Source organism: Bombina bombina, chromosome 11 (assembly GCF_027579735.1).
Source record: "Bombina bombina isolate aBomBom1 chromosome 11, aBomBom1.pri, whole genome shotgun sequence".
Classification (NCBI taxonomy): domain Eukaryota; kingdom Metazoa; phylum Chordata; class Amphibia; order Anura; family Bombinatoridae; genus Bombina; species Bombina bombina.
In genome coordinates this window covers 91,459,792-91,479,334 of record NC_069509.1, presented here as the reverse complement: position 1 = coordinate 91,479,334, position 19,543 = coordinate 91,459,792, and the positions used below count along the sequence as shown (strand labels likewise).

Sequence of the window (19,543 nt, the reverse complement as noted above, 5' to 3'; positions counted from 1 at the left end):
ATCTGACTATTCGCTTTGGCTCCTGACTCGGCTCGTTTGACTATCAGCTCTGGTTTTGACTCCTGGCTTGTTATTTGACTTGTGGACTTTTTATTATTTTTTGCTATGAATAAAGGTGTGATTATTTTTGCACTTCTCGTCTCAGTCTGATTCCTGGCACCCTGACATTACACAAAGGCCATGGATCCTGATGGTGCTAATAATCCACCTTTACCTGCCATCATTTCCAGGATGGATGAACAGGATCACCGCTTGGATCAATTTGCACTAGCCCTGCAAAACGTGCTGACTCGCACTGCACATTTGGACCAAAGTGTCCCGCAAGTTATGGCTGCTCCTGTTGCCGCTGCTGCACCTATGCCTACCAGGAGCATGTCCGGTTCTGCACCTCTACCACAGCGATATGGAGGCGATCCTATTCAGTGCAGAGGGTTTTTGAACCAGGTGGGCATTTACTTTAAGATGTTACCTCAGGCGTTTCCCTCTGACAGAGCTAAGGTGGGATTTCTCATCTCGTTACTCTCTGGCACAGCTCTTGCCTGGGCTAATCCCTTGTGGGAGACTAATAAACCTGTGATTTCAAAATACTCTGAATTTGTTGCCTCCTTTCGAAGGGTATTTGATGTTCCGGCTCGCTCCTCCTCTGCTGCTAAACAACTCGTGTCCATTCAGCAAGGTACAAGATCTGTTGCTCAGTATGCTATTGAGTTCCGTATGCTTGCCGCAGAGGTAGGTTGGAACAATGAAGCCCTTGTTGCCGCCTTCTTTCATGGGCTCTCTGATGCGTTTAAAGACGAAGTTGCTGCCATAGATTTACCAGAGGATCTTGAGGCATTGGTGTCTTTTTTTATCCTAATTGACATCAGACTCAGAGAGAGGCCCTCTTTCAAGGAGCGCTTGCGGAAGCCTCCTGTTCCGTTTCCTACGTGATCGTTCCCACCCATGCCTCCCTCTCCTCCTATGCCTCCTGGTCCCGAGTCACCAGGAACTGCTGAGCCAATGCAATTGGGATTCTCGCATCTCTCTGCGGGGGAGAGGGCCTTTAGGAGGAGGGAGGGGCTCTGCCTCTATTGTGGGTTACAGGGCCACCTCTTGAAGTCTTGTCCTACACGACCAGGAAACGCTCACACCTAAGGTCCTGTCGGGGACAGACCTTGGGTGGTTTATCCTCGTCCCCGGAACCGCTTAAGGAGAAACCTTTTGTCACGGTTGTCCTTTCCTGGGTGGACTCCTCCATAGTCACTCAGGCTCTTGTTGACTCCGGTGCTGCGGGCTATTTCATTGACAGTGCTTTTGTATCAAAGCACTCCATTCCTGTTTTGCCTCGGTCCGTTCCGCTTGCTATTGAGGCCATTGATGGCAGGCCCCTTCAGTCCACACTCGTTACTCACGAAACTGCTCCGTTTTCCATGGCTGTTGGGGCTCTCCATTTTGAAACCCTCCAGTTCCAGGTGATAAACCCTCCGCATTTTCCGGTTGTTTTGGGTTATGCATGGCTCCAAAAGCACAATCCCAGTCTCGACTGGCGCAGGTCCGAAATTTTGTCGTGGTCCCCGCAATCTATTTCCACTTGTCTTCGGAAACCAGTTAAAGTCTTTTGCACTTCTTTGGTATCTCAATTGCCAGAGGAGTACCGAGAGTTCCTAGACGTTTTTGACAAGGTGCATGCCGGGACGTTGCCTCCTCACCGGTCTTACGATTGTGCCATAGACCTGCAACCCGGAGCCATTCCTCCTCGGGGCCGGGTGTACCCTCTGTCTGTTGCAGAGAATTGTGCTATGGAGGAGTATGTTGCCGATGCTCTGTCACGGGGAATCATCCGCAAATCCTGCTCTCCTGCAGGGGCTGGCTTCTTCTTTGTGAAGAAAAAGGGTGGCGAGTTAAAACCATGTATCGATTATAGGGGTCTTAATCGTCTTACCATTAAGAATGCTTACCCTATTCCGCTCATTATGGAACTCTTTGACCGCCTCAAGGGAGCTACGGTCTTTACTAAACTTGATTTGAGAGGAGCGTACAATCTCGTTAGGATTAAGGAGGGTCACAAATGGAAAACAGCATTTAACACCAGGAGCGGGCATTATGAGTATCTTGTAATGCCCTTTGGCCTATATAATGCTCCTGCTGTTTTCCAGGAATTTATAAATGATGTCCTACGAGATATGTTGCAACAGTGTGTTGTGGTGTACTTAGACGACATCCTCATACACTTACCCACACTTGAGGCTTATTGTTTCCTTTTATGGCCAGACTGATGTGCATCATCAGTGTGAGACAGGATGCAGTCTCAGAATTGTGATGTCATCACTTATTATTTAAAGGGCCTCTGTTCAGTATGCTTTGCCCTTGCGTTGTCTCAGACCTGTTTGTGAGAGTTCCTGTGCATTACCTGGCTGCCTGACGTCCTTCCTGGTTCCTGATCCCTGGCTTGTTCCTGACTCTGCTGTTTTCCTTGTTCCTGATTCCGGCTCATCTGACTATTCGCTTTGGCTCCTGACTCGGCTCGTCTGACTATTCGCTTTGGCTCCTGACTCGGCTCGTCTGACTACCAGCTCTGGTTTTAACTCCTGGCTTGTTATTTGACTTGTGGACTTTTTATTATTTTTTGCTATTAATAAAGGTGTGATTATTTTTGCACTTCTCGTCTCAGTCTGATTCCTGGCACCCTGACAACAGGGTATTGCGGTGTTTCTTTATTTGGACGATATCTTGGTACTAGCTCAGTCTTTATGTTCTGCAGACACTCACATGAATCAACTAGTGTTGTTTCTTCGAAAACATGGTTGGAGGATCAATTTACCAAAACGTTCCTTGATTCCTCAGACAAGGGTTACCTTTTTAGGTTTCTAGATAGATTCAGTGTCTATGACTCTGACTCTAACAGACAAGAGACGTTTAAAATTGGTTGCAGTCTGTCGGCACCTTCAGTCCCAGTCATTCCCTTCAGTGGCTATGTGCATGAAAGTTTTAGGTCTCATGAGTGCAGCAGCGGACGCGATTCCCTTTGCACGTTTTCACATGCGACCTCTCCAGCTTTGTATGCTGAATCAATGGTGCCGGGATTATACAAAGATATCACAATTAATATCCTTAAATCCCAATGACGTGGTGGTTAAATTACCAGCGTTTAGTTCAAGGGGCCTCTTTTGTTCGGCCAACCTGGACTGTGATCACAACAGATGCGAGTCTTTCAGGTTGGGGAGCTGTCTGGGGATCTCTGACAGCACAAGGGGTTTGGAAATCTCAAGAGGCGAGATTACCAATCAATATTGGCGGATTATCTCAGCCGTCAGACTTTACATCCAGGGGAGTGGTCCCTCCATCCAGATGTGTTTTCTCAGATCGTTCAGATGTGGGGTCTTCCAGAGATAGATCTGATGGCCTCTCATCTAAACAAGAAACTTCCCAGATAGCTGTCCAGGTCCCGGGATTTTCAGGCCGGACCTACTGTCTCAAGGTCCGTTTTTCCATCAGGATCTCAAACCATTAAATTTGAAGTTATGGAAATTGAACGCTTAGTGCTAAGTCATAGAGGTTTCTCTGACTCAGTGATTAATACTATGTTACAAGCTCGTAAATCTGTTTCTAGAAAGATTTATTATTGAGTTTGGAAGGCTTACATTTCATGGTGTTCTTCTCATACATTCTCTTGGCATTCTTTTAGAATTCCTAGAATTTTACAGTTTCTTCAGGATGGTTTGGATAAGGGTTTGTCTGCAAGTTCCTTGAAGGGACAAATCTCTGCTCTTTCTGTTTTATTTCACAGAAAGATTGCTAATCTTCCTGATATTCACTGTTTTGTTCAAGCTTTAGTTCGTATTAAGCCTGTCATTAAATCAATTTCTCCTCCTTGGAGTCTTAATTTGGTTTTGAAGGCGTTACAGGCTCCTCCATTTGAGCCTATGCACTCTTTGGACTTTAAACTTCTTTCTTGGAAAGTGTTGTTCCTTTTGGCCATCTCTTCTGCTAGAACAGTTTCTGAGCGATCTGCTCTTTCTTGTGAGTCTCCTTTTCTGATTTTTCATCAGGATAAGGCGGTTTTGCGGACTTCTTTTAATTTTTTACCTAAGGTTTTGAATTCTAACAACATTAGTAGAGAAATTGTTGTCCCTTCCTTGTGTCCTTATCCTATGAATTCTTTGGAAAGATCCTTACATTCTTTGGATGTGGTGAGAGCTTTGAAATATTATGTTACTGCTACTAAAGATTTCAGGAAGACTTCTAGTCTATTTGTTATATTTTCTGGTCTTAGGAAAGGTCAGAAGGCCTCTGCTATTTCCTTGGCTTCTTGGTTAAAGCTTTTAATTCTTCAAGCTTATTTGGAGTCGGGTCAGGCCCCGCCTCAGAGAATTACAGTTCATTCTACTAGATCAGATCTTTGTGGGCTTTTAAGAATGAAGCTTCAGTTGATCAGATTTGCAAAGCGGCAACTTGGTCCTCTTTGCATACATTTACTAAATTCTACCGTTTTGATGTATTTGCTTCTTCAGAAGCAGTTTTTGGTAGAAAAGTTCTTCAGGCAGCTGTTTCAGTTTGATTCTTCTGTTGATGTTTTAAGTTTTTCTTTTCATTATGAGAATAACTTATATTTTGGGTTGTGGATTATTTTTATCCCTCCCTCTCTAGTAACTCTTGAGTGGAGTTCCACATCTTGGGTATTGATATCCCATATGTCACTAGCTCATGGACTCTTGCCAATTACATGAAAGAAAACATAATTTATGTAAGAATTTACCTGATAAATTCATTTCTTTCATATTGGCAAGAGTCCATGAGGCCCACCCTTTTTATGGTGGTTATGATTTTTTGTATAAAGCACCATTATTTCCAAATTTCTTTGTTGATGCTTTCTACTCCTTTCTTTATTACCCCACTGCTTGGCTATTCATTAAACTGAATTGTGGGTGTGGTGAGTGGTGTATTTATAGGCATTTTGAGGTTTGGGAAACTTTGCCCCTCCTGGTAGGATTGTATATCCCATACGTCACTAGCTCATGGACTCTTGCCAATATGAAATAAATTAATTTATCAGGTAAATTCTTACATAAATTATGTTTTTTTCTTTCAGGATTCAGATAGAACAAAAGATTTTAAACAACTTTCCAGTTTACTTCTATAATCAAATTAGCTTAATTCTCTTGGTATCCTTTGCTGAAGTAGCAGCAATGCACTACTGGGAGCTAGCTGAACACCTCTAGTCAGCCAATCACAAAAGAGAAATGTGTGGCTGGATCCCACTAGTGTAGGATATGTACATAATTTTTGTTCAACAACGGATAGATACCAAGAGAACAAAGTAATTTTGTAAATAGAAGGGAATTTAAAAGTGTCCTATCCCTTTAAATAGTTAATACCAACACCAATGGAACTAGGCCTATGTCTTCTCTTTTTCACAGTTTACTTTAAGATTATCATATCAGTATTCTCCATTAAGACAGAACAATGTTGGGTAAGTTGTCTTTATCCTGCACAAAATCAGTCCTTTGTAAAATACATTGTTTTCTATGATATTATAGAAATTCAATTAAATTGTATTTGATTCCATGTACTCAGTTTATACAGAGGGCTCTAGCACATGAACTGCTGTCAACAGATGGAGGTCCAAGTTGCAAATACTACTTGATGTGTGCTCAGATGCATATTCTGAAGAAAGAGTTTGATGAGGCCAATAAGAATCTCCAGGAAGCCTTTCAGATAGACCATCAGGTAACTACTACCAGGATTAATACTACACTGTGAAAAAGGGGACATACTGCACAGTGACAAAATAGATATACCTTTTAATTAATTTCAATTAATGAACTTCATATATAATATATATATATATATATACAGTATCTCACAAAAGTGAGTACACCCCTCACATTTTTGTAACTATTTTATTATATCGTTTCATGTGACAACACTGAAGAAATGACAGTTTGCTACAATGTAAAGTAGTAAGTGTACAGCCTGTATAACAGTGTAAATTTGCTGTTCCCTCAAAATAACTCAACACACAGCCATTAATGTCTAGTGGAGATGTCCAAATTGGGCCCAAAGTGTCAATATTTTGTGTGGACACCATTATTTTCCAGCACTCTCTTAACCCTCTTGGGCATGGAGCTCACAAGAACTCTTCCACTCCTCCATAATGACATCACAGAGCTGGTGGATCTTAGAGACCTTGCACTCCCCCACCTTCTGTTTGAGGATGCCCCATTGATGCTCAATAGGGTTTAGGTCTGGAGACATGCTTGGCCAGTCCATCACCTTTACCCTCAGCTTCTTTAGCAAGTCATTGGTCATTTTAAAGGTGTGTTTGTGGTTGCTACCATGTTGGAATACTGCCCTGTGGCCCAGTCTCCAAAGGGAGGGGATCATGCTCTGCTTCAGTATGTCACAGTACATGTTGGCATTCATGGTTCTCTCAATGAACTGTAGCTCCCCAGTGGCGACAGCACTCATGCAGGCCCAAACCATGACACTCCCACCACCTTACTTGACTGTAGGCAAGACACACTTGCCTTGACACTATCTGAACCAAATAAGTTTATCTTGGTCTCATCGGACCACAGGACATGGTTTCAGTAATCCATGTCCTTAGTCTGCTTTTCTCCAGCAAACTGTTTGCAGGCTTTCTTGTGCATCATCTTTAGAAGAAGCTTCCTTCTGGGACGACAGCCATTCAGACCAATTTGATGCAGTGTGTGGCGTATGGTCTGAGCACTGACAGGCTGACCCCCCACCCCTTCATCCCCTTCATCCTCTGCAGCTATGCTGGCAGCAATCATACGTCTATTTCCCAAAGACGACCTCTGGATATGACGCTGAGCACGTGCACTCAATTTCTTTGGTCGACCAAGGCGGGGCCTGTTCTGAATGGAACCGGTCCTGTGAAATCGCTGTATGGTCTTGCCCACCGTGCTGCAGCTCAGTTTCAGGGTCTTGGCCATCTTCTTATAGCCTAGGCCATTTTTATGTAGAGCAACAATTATTTTCCTTCTTAATATGAGGAGAGTCCACGACTTTATTCATTACTTGTGGGAAATACAGAACCTGGCCACCAGGAGGAGGCAAAGACACCACAGTCAAAGGCTTAAATACCTCCCCACTCCCCTCATCCCCCAGTCATTCTTTGCCTTTTGTCAGAGGAGGATGGCAGAGAAGTGTCGGAAGATGCAGAGTAGTCTCTTATGGAGGGTAGTACCCTTCAATATGGGACTGGAGTTTTAAGTAGTCTTGTCAGCCTCTCAGTGAGAGCATTGACGAATGTTAGGGTCTGGAGATGCAGGGAGAGTCTTTCTGCGAAACCATCCAGACTCGTATTAACAGCTCCTAAGCAATCAGTGTTGACGAGTTTCACTGCCTGCTTCCATCACACAAGTCCATGTTAGGTGTGATGCTACAAGACTGTCAAACTTGAGAGGCTGTGTGTCTGTTCCATGGTGGTGATTCCGGTAAGATTGTTTCATTATATACTTATATGATAACGCAAGAAGACAAGGTCACAGTGTGACTCCTTTTATCTGTATGGAATCGAAGGTTAATATCTCCGGAGGGGGATATTGAACAGGGGGGATTTATGCATAATTTGCTTTATTATGTTTTATGCTGTGACATGTGTGAGATAAGGCTCAGGCAGATGTTGGAACATTCAGGTTTTACTTTCGTTTTTAGACAACTTCCCGGCCTGTTAGGTTTGGCGCGCTTATTCCAGGAGCAGGGGCGGTCCTGCATGGCACACCACGTGACCGGGTGTGGTCTCATTGATTTCCTCTTTCCTAACCATGCGGTTTACTGGAGACAAAGCGGTTTCTCTGTGGAGCATGGGTCATAGGAGGTGGTGAGTGCCCCCACAATTGGGGATATAAAGGTGCCATTTATCTTTTTCTACAGTCTATTTTAAGAGCACAAGCTATGGAGGACTCTGATATGTTAAAGGGTACTCCCTCTTTACCAAAATCTAATACCTGTTTTTATTGTGAAGAGGCTACGGTATACCCGCCTGCCCAGTTATGTTCTACATGCCTTGAAAAAGTATTTATATGTAAGAAAACTAAGCTGTTTAGTACCACTGAGCTGTCCACCTCTGAGGGGTCTCCATCCCGTGAGGTGCGTTAAATGCTGTCATCTCCTATTACATATGCAGCTTCCCATTGCACTGCTAATCCTCCTCTTACCGCCAGACTTTAACGAACAGCTACAAACGGCAGTGTCTGCGGCCTTCAGTGCTTTATCTCGCCCTGCTAAGCGCAAGGTCAAATATTGCTATCCTTCCCAGGGGTCATCTACTAGCTTATTGAATTTATCTGATACAAGATTATCCGCTGATGAGGACTTTCTGATAATTCAGAGGATGCTCTTTCAGGGTGGGAATCTGCTGCATCTAAACCTCCGGCTGCCTAGGAAACAGACTTTAGATTTAGGATCAAGCATTTACGTTTTCTGTTAAAAGAAGTGTTGGCTACTTTAGAGGTTCCAGAGCCTAAATTACCCGAGGATCCTTCTATTCATAAGCTTGATAAGGTTTATGAGGACAGGGTGGTGCCGCAGACTTTCCCGGTTCCCGTAAAGATAGACTCAATCATATCCACGGTCACTGGGGGCAAAGGTGCCTTTCTACCGCAGGATAAGAAGAATAAACCTAAAGGACAGGGTCCTAATTTTCGTTTGGATAAATCCCAATGCCAGCAGACCTCTACGAACCCTGAGCAGTCCAAGGGAACTTGGAAACTGTCTCAATCTTGGAACAAATCCAAGCAGAACAAGAAGCCCACCGAAACAAAATCGGCATGAAGGGGCGCCCCCCGATCTGTTGCTGGATCATGTTGGGGGCAGACTGTCTCTCTCTGTGGAGGCTTGGCTTGGTGACGTACAAGACCCTTGGGTTCTGGAGGTCATTGCACAAGGTTACAGGATAGGTGTCAAATCTCATCCACCCAGGCAGATTCCTCTTATCAAACCTTTCTTCAAGACCAGAAAAACGAGAAGCTTTTCTAGGGTGCGTGAGGGATCTTTCCTCCCTGCTAGCGGTGGTGAGATCCAGAAGTTTTTCAGTAGCGCCATACTTGGACGACATCCTGATTCAGGCTCCATCCTTTCGGCTGGCAGAGGACCATTCAAGAGCTTTTCTACTTCTTCGACATCATGGATGGAAGATAAACTTAGGAAAGAGTTGTCTGATTCCCAGTACGAGGGTGGATTTCCTGGGTACAATAATAGATTCCATATCCATGAGGATATTTCTTACAGACCAGAGACGTTCCAAAATGACTTCCAATTGTCTTGCCCTTCAGACCTCCTTAAGGCCCTCTGTGGCCCGGTGTATGGATGTAATTGGACTTATGGTGTCCAGCATAGATGTCATCACATTCGCCAGATTCCATCTCCTACCTCTTCAGCTGTGCATGCTGAGGCAGTGATGTTTGGGGAGCCAGGAAGGCACAGGGCCTGTGGATTCGAGAGGAATCTCCCCTCCCAATCAACATTTTGGAACTTCGAGCGATCTTCAATGCTCTGAAAGCTTGGTCTCTGCTGGGTTCATCCCAGTTTATCAGATTTCAATCAGACAACATAACCTCGGTGGCTTACATCAACTATCCGGGGGGAATAAGGAGCTCCCTAGCAATGAGGGAAGTATATCCGATTCTGGAATGGGCGGAGGCCCACAACTGCTCGCTGTCAGCAATCCACATTCTGGTTGTGGACAACTGGGAAGCGTATTTTCTCAGCAGACAATTGTTTCATCCGGGGGAATGGTATCTCCATCCCGAGGTGTTTACGGAGATTTGCAACCGATGGGGGACGCCAGAAATAGGTCTCATGACGTCCCGACTCAGTACCAAGTGACCCAGATATGGGTCGCGGTCCAGGAATCCACAGGCAGAGCTGATAGATGCATTAGCTGTGCCTTAGAGGTTCAGCCTAGTTTACATTTTTCCACCGTTACCACTTTGTCGTGTAGTGGCCTGCATCAAGCAGGAGCAAGCTTCGGCTATTCTAACTGCTCCATCGTGGCCACAAAGGATTTGGTTTGCAGACCTGGTGGGGATGTCTTAATCTCCTCCATGGAGGTTACCTTGTCGTAGGGATCTGCTGGAACAGGGTCCTTTTGTTCATGAGAATTTAGATTCTCTGAGGCTGACTGCGTGGAGATTGAATGCTTAATCCTAGCCAAGAGAGGTTTTTCTGAGAGAGTGATTGATACTCTCATTCAAGCTAGAAAGCCGGTCACCCGTCGCATCTATCATAAGGTGTGGAGGACCTACTTATTCTGGTGTGAAGAGTGTGTATTCCCCTAGCATAAGGTCAAGGTGTCCAGGATTCTTTCCTTTCTCCAAGATGGTTTGGACAAGGGACTTGCCGCTAGTTCCTTAAATGGGCAGATTTCAGCTCTATCTGTGTCTTTGCACAAGAGGCCCGCTGAGCTTCCTGATGTACAGTCTTTTGTTCAGGCACTGTCTAGAATCAGTCCTGTGTTTAGACCTACTGCTCCTCCCTGGAGCTTAAATCTAATTCTTAAAGTTTTGCAGAGGGCTCCTTTGAGCATTCGGTTGACATTAAATTACTGTCGTTGAAGGTCCTTTCTGTACTGGCTATTGCTTCGGCACACAGAGTCTCTGAGATGACGGCCTTGCAATGTAAGCCTCCTTACCTGGTTTTTCATGCTGATAAGGCTGTTCTTCATACTGGGTTGGGTTTTCCTACTAAGATTGTGTCTGATCGCAACATAAATCAGGAGATTGTGGTTCATTCCATGTGTCTCAATCCTTCTTCTTCAAAGGAATGATTACTTCATAATTTTGATGTGTTCGGGCTTTGAAATTCTATCTTCAGGCTACAAAGTAATTTAGACAGGCTTCATCCTTGTTTGTTGTCAATTCTGGGAAGTGTAGAGGGCAGAAATCTTCTTCCACTTCCCTATCTTTTTGGTGGAGGAACATTATTCGCTTGGCATATGAATCAGTGGGACATAAGCCTCCTCAGAGGATTACGGCTCATTCAACTAGAGCTGTGGCTTCGTCTTGGGCCTTCAAGAATGAGGCCTCTATGTAGCAGATTAGTAGGGCGGCTACCTTGTCCTCCTTACATACCTTTTCAAAATTTTACATTTTTGCTTCGGCTGAAGCTGCTTTTGGGAGAAAAGTTTTGCAGGCTGTGGTGGCCTCAGAATAGGGTCCGCCTCTCTTTTTTCCCTCCCGTTTTCATTCATTGTCCTCTAGAGCTTGGGTATATGTTTCCCACAACTAATGAAGCCGTGGACTCGCCTCATATTAAGAAGGAAAACATAAATTATGCTTACCAGATAATTTCCTTTCCTTCTGTATGAGGAGAGTCCACTGCCCCCGCCCGTTTTCTCTGTTGGGCGGACCTAAATTTTTGTTATTCTTCTGGCACCTTTTACCCTGATATTTCTCCTACTGTTCCTTGTTTCCTCGGCAGAATGACTGGGGGATGAGGGGAGTGGGCGAGGTATTTAAGCCTTTGGCTCGGGTGTCTTTGCCTCCTCCTGGTGGCCAGGTTCACTATTTCCCACAAGTAATGAATGAAGCCGTGGACTCTCCTCATACAGAAGGGAAGGAAATTATCTGGTAAGCATAATTTATGGAAATTGGGGCCAATTTTGACATTTCCACTTAGGGATGTACTCACTTTTGTTGCCAATGGTTTAGACATTAATGGCTGTGTTGAGTTATTTTGAGGGGACAGCAAATTTACACTGTTATACAGGCTGTACACTCACTACTTTACATTGCAGCAAAATGTAATTTCTGTTGTTGTCACAGGAAAGATATAATAAAATATTCACAAAAATGTGAGGAGTGTACTCACTTTTGTGAGATACTGTATTTATATGTGTAATAAAATTGCTGTGACATACCTGCATAGTCCTGACAGAAAAGTTATAATTTGGGGAAATGGAGGCCATAAAGAAGCACCGTAGAGCTACATTGCAGCCCTTAGGCTTTAATTAGACAACCCTGCTCTAGAACAGTGCTATCCTCTGGATCCTCAACAGGATGAGATATCTGTACAAGAGCACAGGCGGAATAATCAGCTGATCAGTAACCATGGTTATTAACCTTTTCTAACCACTAGCTGATTATTTTACCTGTGCTCCAGTTCAGATATGAGGAAAATGTGACCTGTTGGGGTACAGATATTGCACATATTACTTAACTACCTGTTCATCTTCTACATAGAATCCAGATGTGTGGGCACTCACAGGACACTTGAAGTTTCTTAGAGGCAAAAAGGATGAGGCCAAAGAATGGTATGAACACACCCTCAGTCTGGTGGAGGACGCTTCAGATATGCATCCAGTCTACTTGCGCCTTGGAGCTATCTACCTTGAAAATGAAGAGGTAGGGTCAGGCTTACTAAGCACCATGAATAATGGGCAGACAAAATGCAATACAAAATATATCATTAGTTCTTTCTATAATATTAATTAGAAGTTTTATTCAAACAACATAGTCTTCTAGTTCTAAGAAAATGATAGCTTAAAGAGCAATAAATACCCATGTTTTCTCCCACATATTTAAAAGAGCAGGTTTAAAATGTTATTATTTTACAAAAAATGGTAATTTCTCTTCAAAGCATATTGGTAATGCTGCAGCACAAACATGTTTTTTTCATTACTACACTGATTGCTATCCTCAGTGGGGTTGTGGCTATTCTATTGCATTGAAAGCAATATCTGCAACTGTTTTCTTCCTGATTATATAGATTTAAAACATGGAGCTAGTGGATTCCTTGTACTGTAAAACATCTAAATAGATAATAGATAAATATTTTAAAATGTTTAAAACTCTTTTAAACTGACATTTAACTGCTTGGTAAAACAAAAATAGCACAGTAACTACTCACCAAGCTGTTGTTTTTCCTTCTCTTTCTGGAGCTCTTTTTAAACCTGTTCTCTTATGTTAACCTCTTGCAAGTGCCAATATAACAAACAGCAAACCGTTTCCTGTCCGAGCATGCATCTTCTCAGCGTCAGGTGGTGTGCTGTTGTTTCAGAATAAAACAAGCTGGAATCAATGGCTGAGAGGCCCAGCTCACCACAAGCCCTCACTGGAACACTGGAAGTAACAAAGTGTTCAAACAAATACCAGGGGTAATAGAACAATGAGACTAAACAGTAGCTGAACTCTCTCTAGTACTTAAATCAGTAGAAAGAAATTGTAAATGTATCAATTTGAATATCAAAGAAAAACATATATTTGTAAAAGTTTAGTCTCGCTATCCAAATGAAGATAAACTTGCATAAGTTACTTAATGCAGAACTCCTGATAGCAGAGGAATCCAGGGTAAAGGAAATCTAAAGTCAATAGAGGGTGGGGGAGAGCAAAGTGTGCTATAAGTAGGAGACCAATATATTGTAACCCATGAGGTAAAGTAAATAATATATATAATATATAAAGGTTAGGACTACCTGCCACAGATTCAGAGCAGGAAAAAGAACACTGTTGGGCACAACGAGGATTCTTCCCAGGGAAAAAACAGTTTGCAATGCTGAGTCTTGGAAAAACAAGGATCTTCGGAATTCCGGCAACAATTACAGAAATAACACACCAGGCAGGTTGTCATCAGTAATGCTCATTTATTATGGGTCATGACACTTGTTTAAATAGGCATAGTTACATGCAGACATCCTATACGTAACAAATTACCATTGGCTAAACAAATCACCTTATGGCCCCATGACCCCATTTAGTATTTAGCATAGTATGGCATGACATGACATAACATAATATGTGTTGGAGGAAGGTGACAGGAAAATGAACTTTTGTGATTACAGAAGATAATGTATACAACATATGGGTCATGTGTCTTCAGTTGAGCGTTGTGGTCAGACATATGTCTTTAAATGAACATTGTGGTCAGAGAAAAAAAGGAAGTATCTCTAAATCACAGATTTTACAGACAAGAGCAGACAGAGAAAAATAAAATATAATGTTAAATGTTTAGCAGCATTACGAGTGGTGCAGAATGAAAGCAGTTTTTAACATTATATGTGATTTGAAGTGAATGAGTGCATGTGAAACAGGTAATATTACCTGACAAACACAGCTAACAAAGTAATTGTAATAGGATATACAATTGTGTATAGGTAGCTCTGATCTGTGTATCAAATTGTAACTTAGCCTAAGAAACAATCAAATCAAAAAATGTAATTATAAATTAAATTCATTCATACTATAAAGTTTATTAACAAAATTGTTTGGGAAAAAAAGGAAAAACAATTCACACACATACAGTAGCGTGAGCTAAAGTTAAAAACACTTGAACCCAGTTGTATCAATAACCTTCCTTATTGGTTTGTAAATAAATGAAAATGTCAAAACCAGTAGCATTGGAGTAAATATAAGCTAAGGCCTTTACAATCCAAGGGCTAATTACAGTTATTATTACTGTTTTAAATATGCTGCTGGACAGATAGGTGTAAGGAGTACACCATAGGTAAGCTGAAAAAAAATGGGAGAGACAGAGCTTCTCCCAGAGGAGAAAAAACGCTTCCTCTGACCAAATCAGTATGTCTGTCCTGGGACAGCGCAAGGAGCGAGCTTTCGTGCACACTCATCTTATTCCCTATTCAGTGTAAGGAAGTTTACAATGAAATCTCATGAGAGTTAAAGGTACATGAAATCATGATTTAGAAAGAGAATGCAATTTTAAACATCTTTCTAATTTACTTCTATTATCTCATTTGTTTTATTCTCTTGATATTCTTTGCTGAAAAGCATATCTAGATATGCTCAGTAGCTGCTGATTGGTAGCTGCACATAGAAGCCTCGTGTGATTGGCTCACCCATGTTCATTGCTTTTTCTTCAACTAATGATATCTAAAAAATTAAGCAAAATAAATAATAGAAGTAAATTGTAATGTTGTTTATATTTGTATTCTCTATCTGAATCATGAAAGAAAGATTTTGGGTTTAGTGGCCCTTTAAGTGAAATCTCATGAGATCACAGTAAAAGAGTTCATGACCTCCGCACTGCTGATGCTGATTAGCTGCTGTTCATTTCTTCGTTTTTTTATTATGTTTTTTTACCTGCAGCTGGGCAGCAGCTGATTATAACTTTTTACACAGCACTTACTCTGGTGAGCTGAGGAGATTGTGAGGTAAAATATCTTCCTTTTTTTACATAGAGATGCTCAGGTGATATTTTCCTGTCAACTTTTTACAGTTATACTGCATCAGTTTCAAGTGATTTAGCATATGATTATTATATACCTTTAAATATTCTCAAACCCTGTGATAAAAACGGTCACATATTCAATGACATAGTTGTCTTTTTGATAAGTTGTAGTGAGTAGTAACCCTGCTATTAATGTTACAAGCAGTTAATGTCCTTTTTAGAGTATTATATAGCTTGAGGTTTTATGTCCCTTTAAAATTTAAAGAGATGTCATTTGAAATTATACTTTGATTGAGAAACAAATTGAGAGAGTACAATTAAAACAAACAAATTTACTTCTATTATCAAAATTAACTCTTTCTTTTGGTACCGGTACTGGATATATTGCTCCTTTCTATAAGAGCATATTGACGTAGGCTCAGGAAAGTGCATGTGTCCTGAGCATTATATTAATAAACATCTTACAAAGATTGTTTCAAACACTGCAGCCATATAGTGTTCAAGGCACGTGCACACTCCTGACCATAAATGTAATTAAAGTCTCAAAAGGTTTTTCTTCCTTAAGATGGTGAATTCTGCATATCGGGGTTGAAGGAATAAAGGTCAACATTCTTTTTTTTTAATCTGTGAAAAACATCAAACTCTTCAGCTAAGGTGCAGTTTTTTTTACTACCTAAATTCAAAATAGGTAGAAACAGAACTGGAGCTGACAGGAGGAGAAGAGGTATACAAAGATTGAAAGAAGAAATAATTCATTAACCCCACTGACACCCACATATCTATATAGCTAAGTAAATAAATAGTATATGAATACATAAATATAAATGTAAGTAGAGGCAAATACTGACCTAGTAGCTCAAACCTCATAAATAAAAAGTACAACTTAATCTGCAGATGAAATAACTCACACAAACTGTTAGAAACTTTTCAGGCAAATGGGGTTGGAAAATACACTTGTGGCATACAAAGGTTTCAAGAAATTTCATTAAAGGCTCATGGAAGTCAAAATAACACTTAAATAATTTAAAAGAGGAGTGCAATCTAAATAGTTTCATTAATAATTTGTTTTCTCTTGTTAAGTGTGTTCAGTCCACGGGTCATCCATTGCTTATGGGATATATTCTCCTTCCCAACAGGAAGTTGCAAGAGGATCACCCAAGCAGAGCTGCTATATAGCTCCTCCCCTCACATGTCATATCCAGTCATTCTCTTGCAACCCTCAACAAAGAAGGAGGTCGCGAGAGGAGCTGGAGTTTTTACTTAACTATTCTTCAATCAAAAGTTTGCTATTTTAAATGGCACCGGAGTGTGCTGTTTTTCTATCTCAGGCAGTATTTGGAAGAAGAAACTGCCTGTGTTTTTTTTCTATGATCTTCGCAGGCGTAACTAAGATCTACTGGCTGTTCTCGACATTCTGAGGAGTGGGGTAACTTCAGAAACTGGGAATAGCATGCGGGGTCCTCCGCAAATGAGGTATGTTCAGTACTTTATTTTCTGGGAATGGAATTGACTAAGAAAATACTGCTGTTACCGTATGATGTAAGTACAGCCTTAAATGCAGTAGTGGCAACTGGTATCAGGCTGATAAATGTATGCGCAGTCGAGTTATTTTCTAGGGACTAGAATTTGACTGAGAAAATACTGTTAAAACTGAAATAATACTTAAGCCTTATCTGCAGTGGTAGCGACTGGTAGCAGGCTTAGTGATAGCTTTGCATGACATTGGAAAATGTTGTTTTTTAATAAAACGTTTACTGGCATGTTATTCGTTTTTGTGAGGTACTTTGCTGATAAATCGCTTTGGGCATGATTTTTTTCCACATGGCTAACATATTTTTCTGCATGGAAACCATTATATCAGGGCTCCCACTATTGTGATAGGAGTGGGAGGGACCTTGTTTTTAGCGCCTTGTTGCGCAGTTAAAATTCTTGCACAGTCTTCCTGCTTCTTCCTCCTTGATCCAGGACGTCTCTAGAGAGCTCAGGGGTCTGCAAAATTCATTTGTGAGGGAGGTAATCAGTCACAGCAGATCTGTGACAGTGTGCTGACTGTGATTAAAAGCGTTAAATCTTAATTGATATCTGTTTTATCCGTTTTGGGTATTGAGGGGTTAATCATCCTTTTGCTAATGGGTGCAATCCTCTGCTAATAATACACTTCTTGTTAAGAATTGTTTAATTATATCTGTATTTTTGAAGCGCTGCAGCATTTTTTATATTTCTTGTAAACTTATTGAAAGTGATTTCCAAGCTTGCTAATTTCATTGCTAAGTCTGTTTAAACATGTCTGATTCAGAGGAAACTGTTTGTTCATCATGTTCAAAAGCCAATGTGGAGCCCAATAGAACGATGTGTACCAATTGTATTGATATTGCTTTGAATAAAAGTCAATCTGTACCGATAAAGAAACTATCACCAGACAACTAGGGGGAAGTTATGCCGCCTAACTCTCCTCACGTGTCAGTACCTGCGTCTCCCGCTCGGGAGATGCGTAGGATTGAGACGCCAAGTACATCTAGGCCCTTACAAATCACTTTACATGATATGGCTAATGTTATGAAAGAAGTATTATATCATATGCCCGAATTAAGGGGCAAACGCGATAGCTCTGGGTTAAGGACAGAGCGCGCTGATGACACGAGAGCCATGTCTGATACTGCGTCACAATTTGCAGAACATGAGGACGGTGAGCTTCATTCTGTCGGTGACGGTTCTGATCCGGGGAGACCGGATTCAGAAATTTCAAATTTTAAATTTAAGCTTGAGAACCTCCGTGTGTTACTAGGGGAGGTATTAGCGGCTCTGAATGATTGCGACACGGTGGCAATTCCAGAGAAATTGTGTAGGTTGGATAGATACTATGCGGTACCGGTGTGTACTGACGTTTTTCCTATACCAAAAAGACTTACAGAAATTATTAGTAAGGAGTGGGATAGACCCGGTATGCCTTTTTCCCCTCCCCCGATATTTAGAAAAATGTTCCCTATAGACGCCACCACACGAGACTTATGGCAGACGGTCCCTAAGGTGGAGGGAGCAGTTTCTACGTTAGCCAAGCGTACCACTATCCCGGTGGAGGATAGCTGTGCTTTCTCAGATCCAATGGATAAAAAATTAGAGGGTTATCTTAAGAAAATGTTTGTTCAACAGGGTTTTATATTGCAGCCTCTTGCATGCATTGCACCTGTCACGGCTGCAGCGGCATTCTGGTTTGAGTCTCTGGAAGAGGCGATTCGCACAGAGCCGTTGGATGAGGCTTTGAGCAAAGTTAGAACCCTTAAGCAAGCTAATGCGTTTGTTTAAGATGCCGTAGTACATCTAACCAAACTTACGGCTAAAAATTCTGGATTCGCCATACAGGCGCGCAGAGCGCTCTGGCTTAAATCCTGGTCAGCGGATTTAACTTCCAAGTCTAAGCTACTTAACATTCCTTTCAAAGGGCAGACCTTATTCGGGCCCGGCTTGAAGGAAATTATTGCTGACATTACGGGAGGTAAGGGCCACGCCCTTCCTCAGGACAGGGCCAAACCAAAAGACAAACAGTCTAATTTTCGTGCCTTTCGTAACTTCAAGGCAGGAGCAGCATCGACTTCCTCCGCTCCAAAACAGGAAGGAACTACTGCTCGTTACAGACAGGGTTGGAAAGGCAACCAGTCATGGAACAAGGGCAAGCAGGCCAGAAAGCCTACTCCCGCCCCTAAGACAGCATGAAGACAGCGCCCCCTATCCGGAGACGGATTTAGTGGGGGGCAAACTTTCTCTCTTTGCCCAGGCTTGGGCAAGAGATGTGCAGGATCCCTGGACGTTAAAGATTATATCTCAGGGATACCTTCTGGATTTCAAAACCTCTCCTCCACAAGGGAGGTTCCATCTTTCGAGGTTATCGACAAACCTAGTAAAGAGAGAGGCATTTCTACAATGTGTACAAGACCTCTTAATCATGGGAGTGATCCACTCAGTTCCACGATCGGAACAGGGACAAGGATTTTACTCAAATCTATTTGTGGTTCCCAAAAAAGAGGGAACCTTCAGACCAATCTTGGACTTAAAGATCTTAAACAAATTCCTAAGGGTACCATCGTTCAAGATGGAAACCATTCGAACCATCCTACCCATGATCCAAGAGGGTCAATATATGACCACGGTGGACTTAAAGGATGCTTACCTTCATATACCGATTCACAAAGATCATTATCGGTACCTAAGGTTTGCCTTTCTAGAAAGGCATTACCAGTTTGTGGCTCTTCCCTTCGGGTTAGCCACGGCCCCGAGAATTTTTACGAAGGTTCTGGGCTAACTTCTGGCGGTACTAAGACCACGAGGCATAGCGGTGGCTCCGTACCTAGACGACATTCTGATACAAGCGTCAAGTTTTCAGAATGCAAAGTCTCATACAGAGATAGTTCTAGCATTTCTG

General features: G+C 42.1%; 1 protein-coding gene across 1 annotated transcript in view; it reads left to right on the top strand.

Annotated features, from left to right (window-relative positions):
• The window catches only part of CFAP70 (cilia and flagella associated protein 70), a 576,575-nt gene that overhangs the window by 470,840 nt on the left and 86,192 nt on the right, over positions 1 to 19,543 (top strand). The window contains exons 21-22 of the mRNA XM_053694219.1: positions 5,554 to 5,706; positions 12,186 to 12,347. Coding sequence (XP_053550194.1) covers positions 5,554 to 5,706; positions 12,186 to 12,347 — 315 coding nt within the window. The remainder of the gene's footprint in view (positions 1 to 5,553; positions 5,707 to 12,185; positions 12,348 to 19,543) is intronic.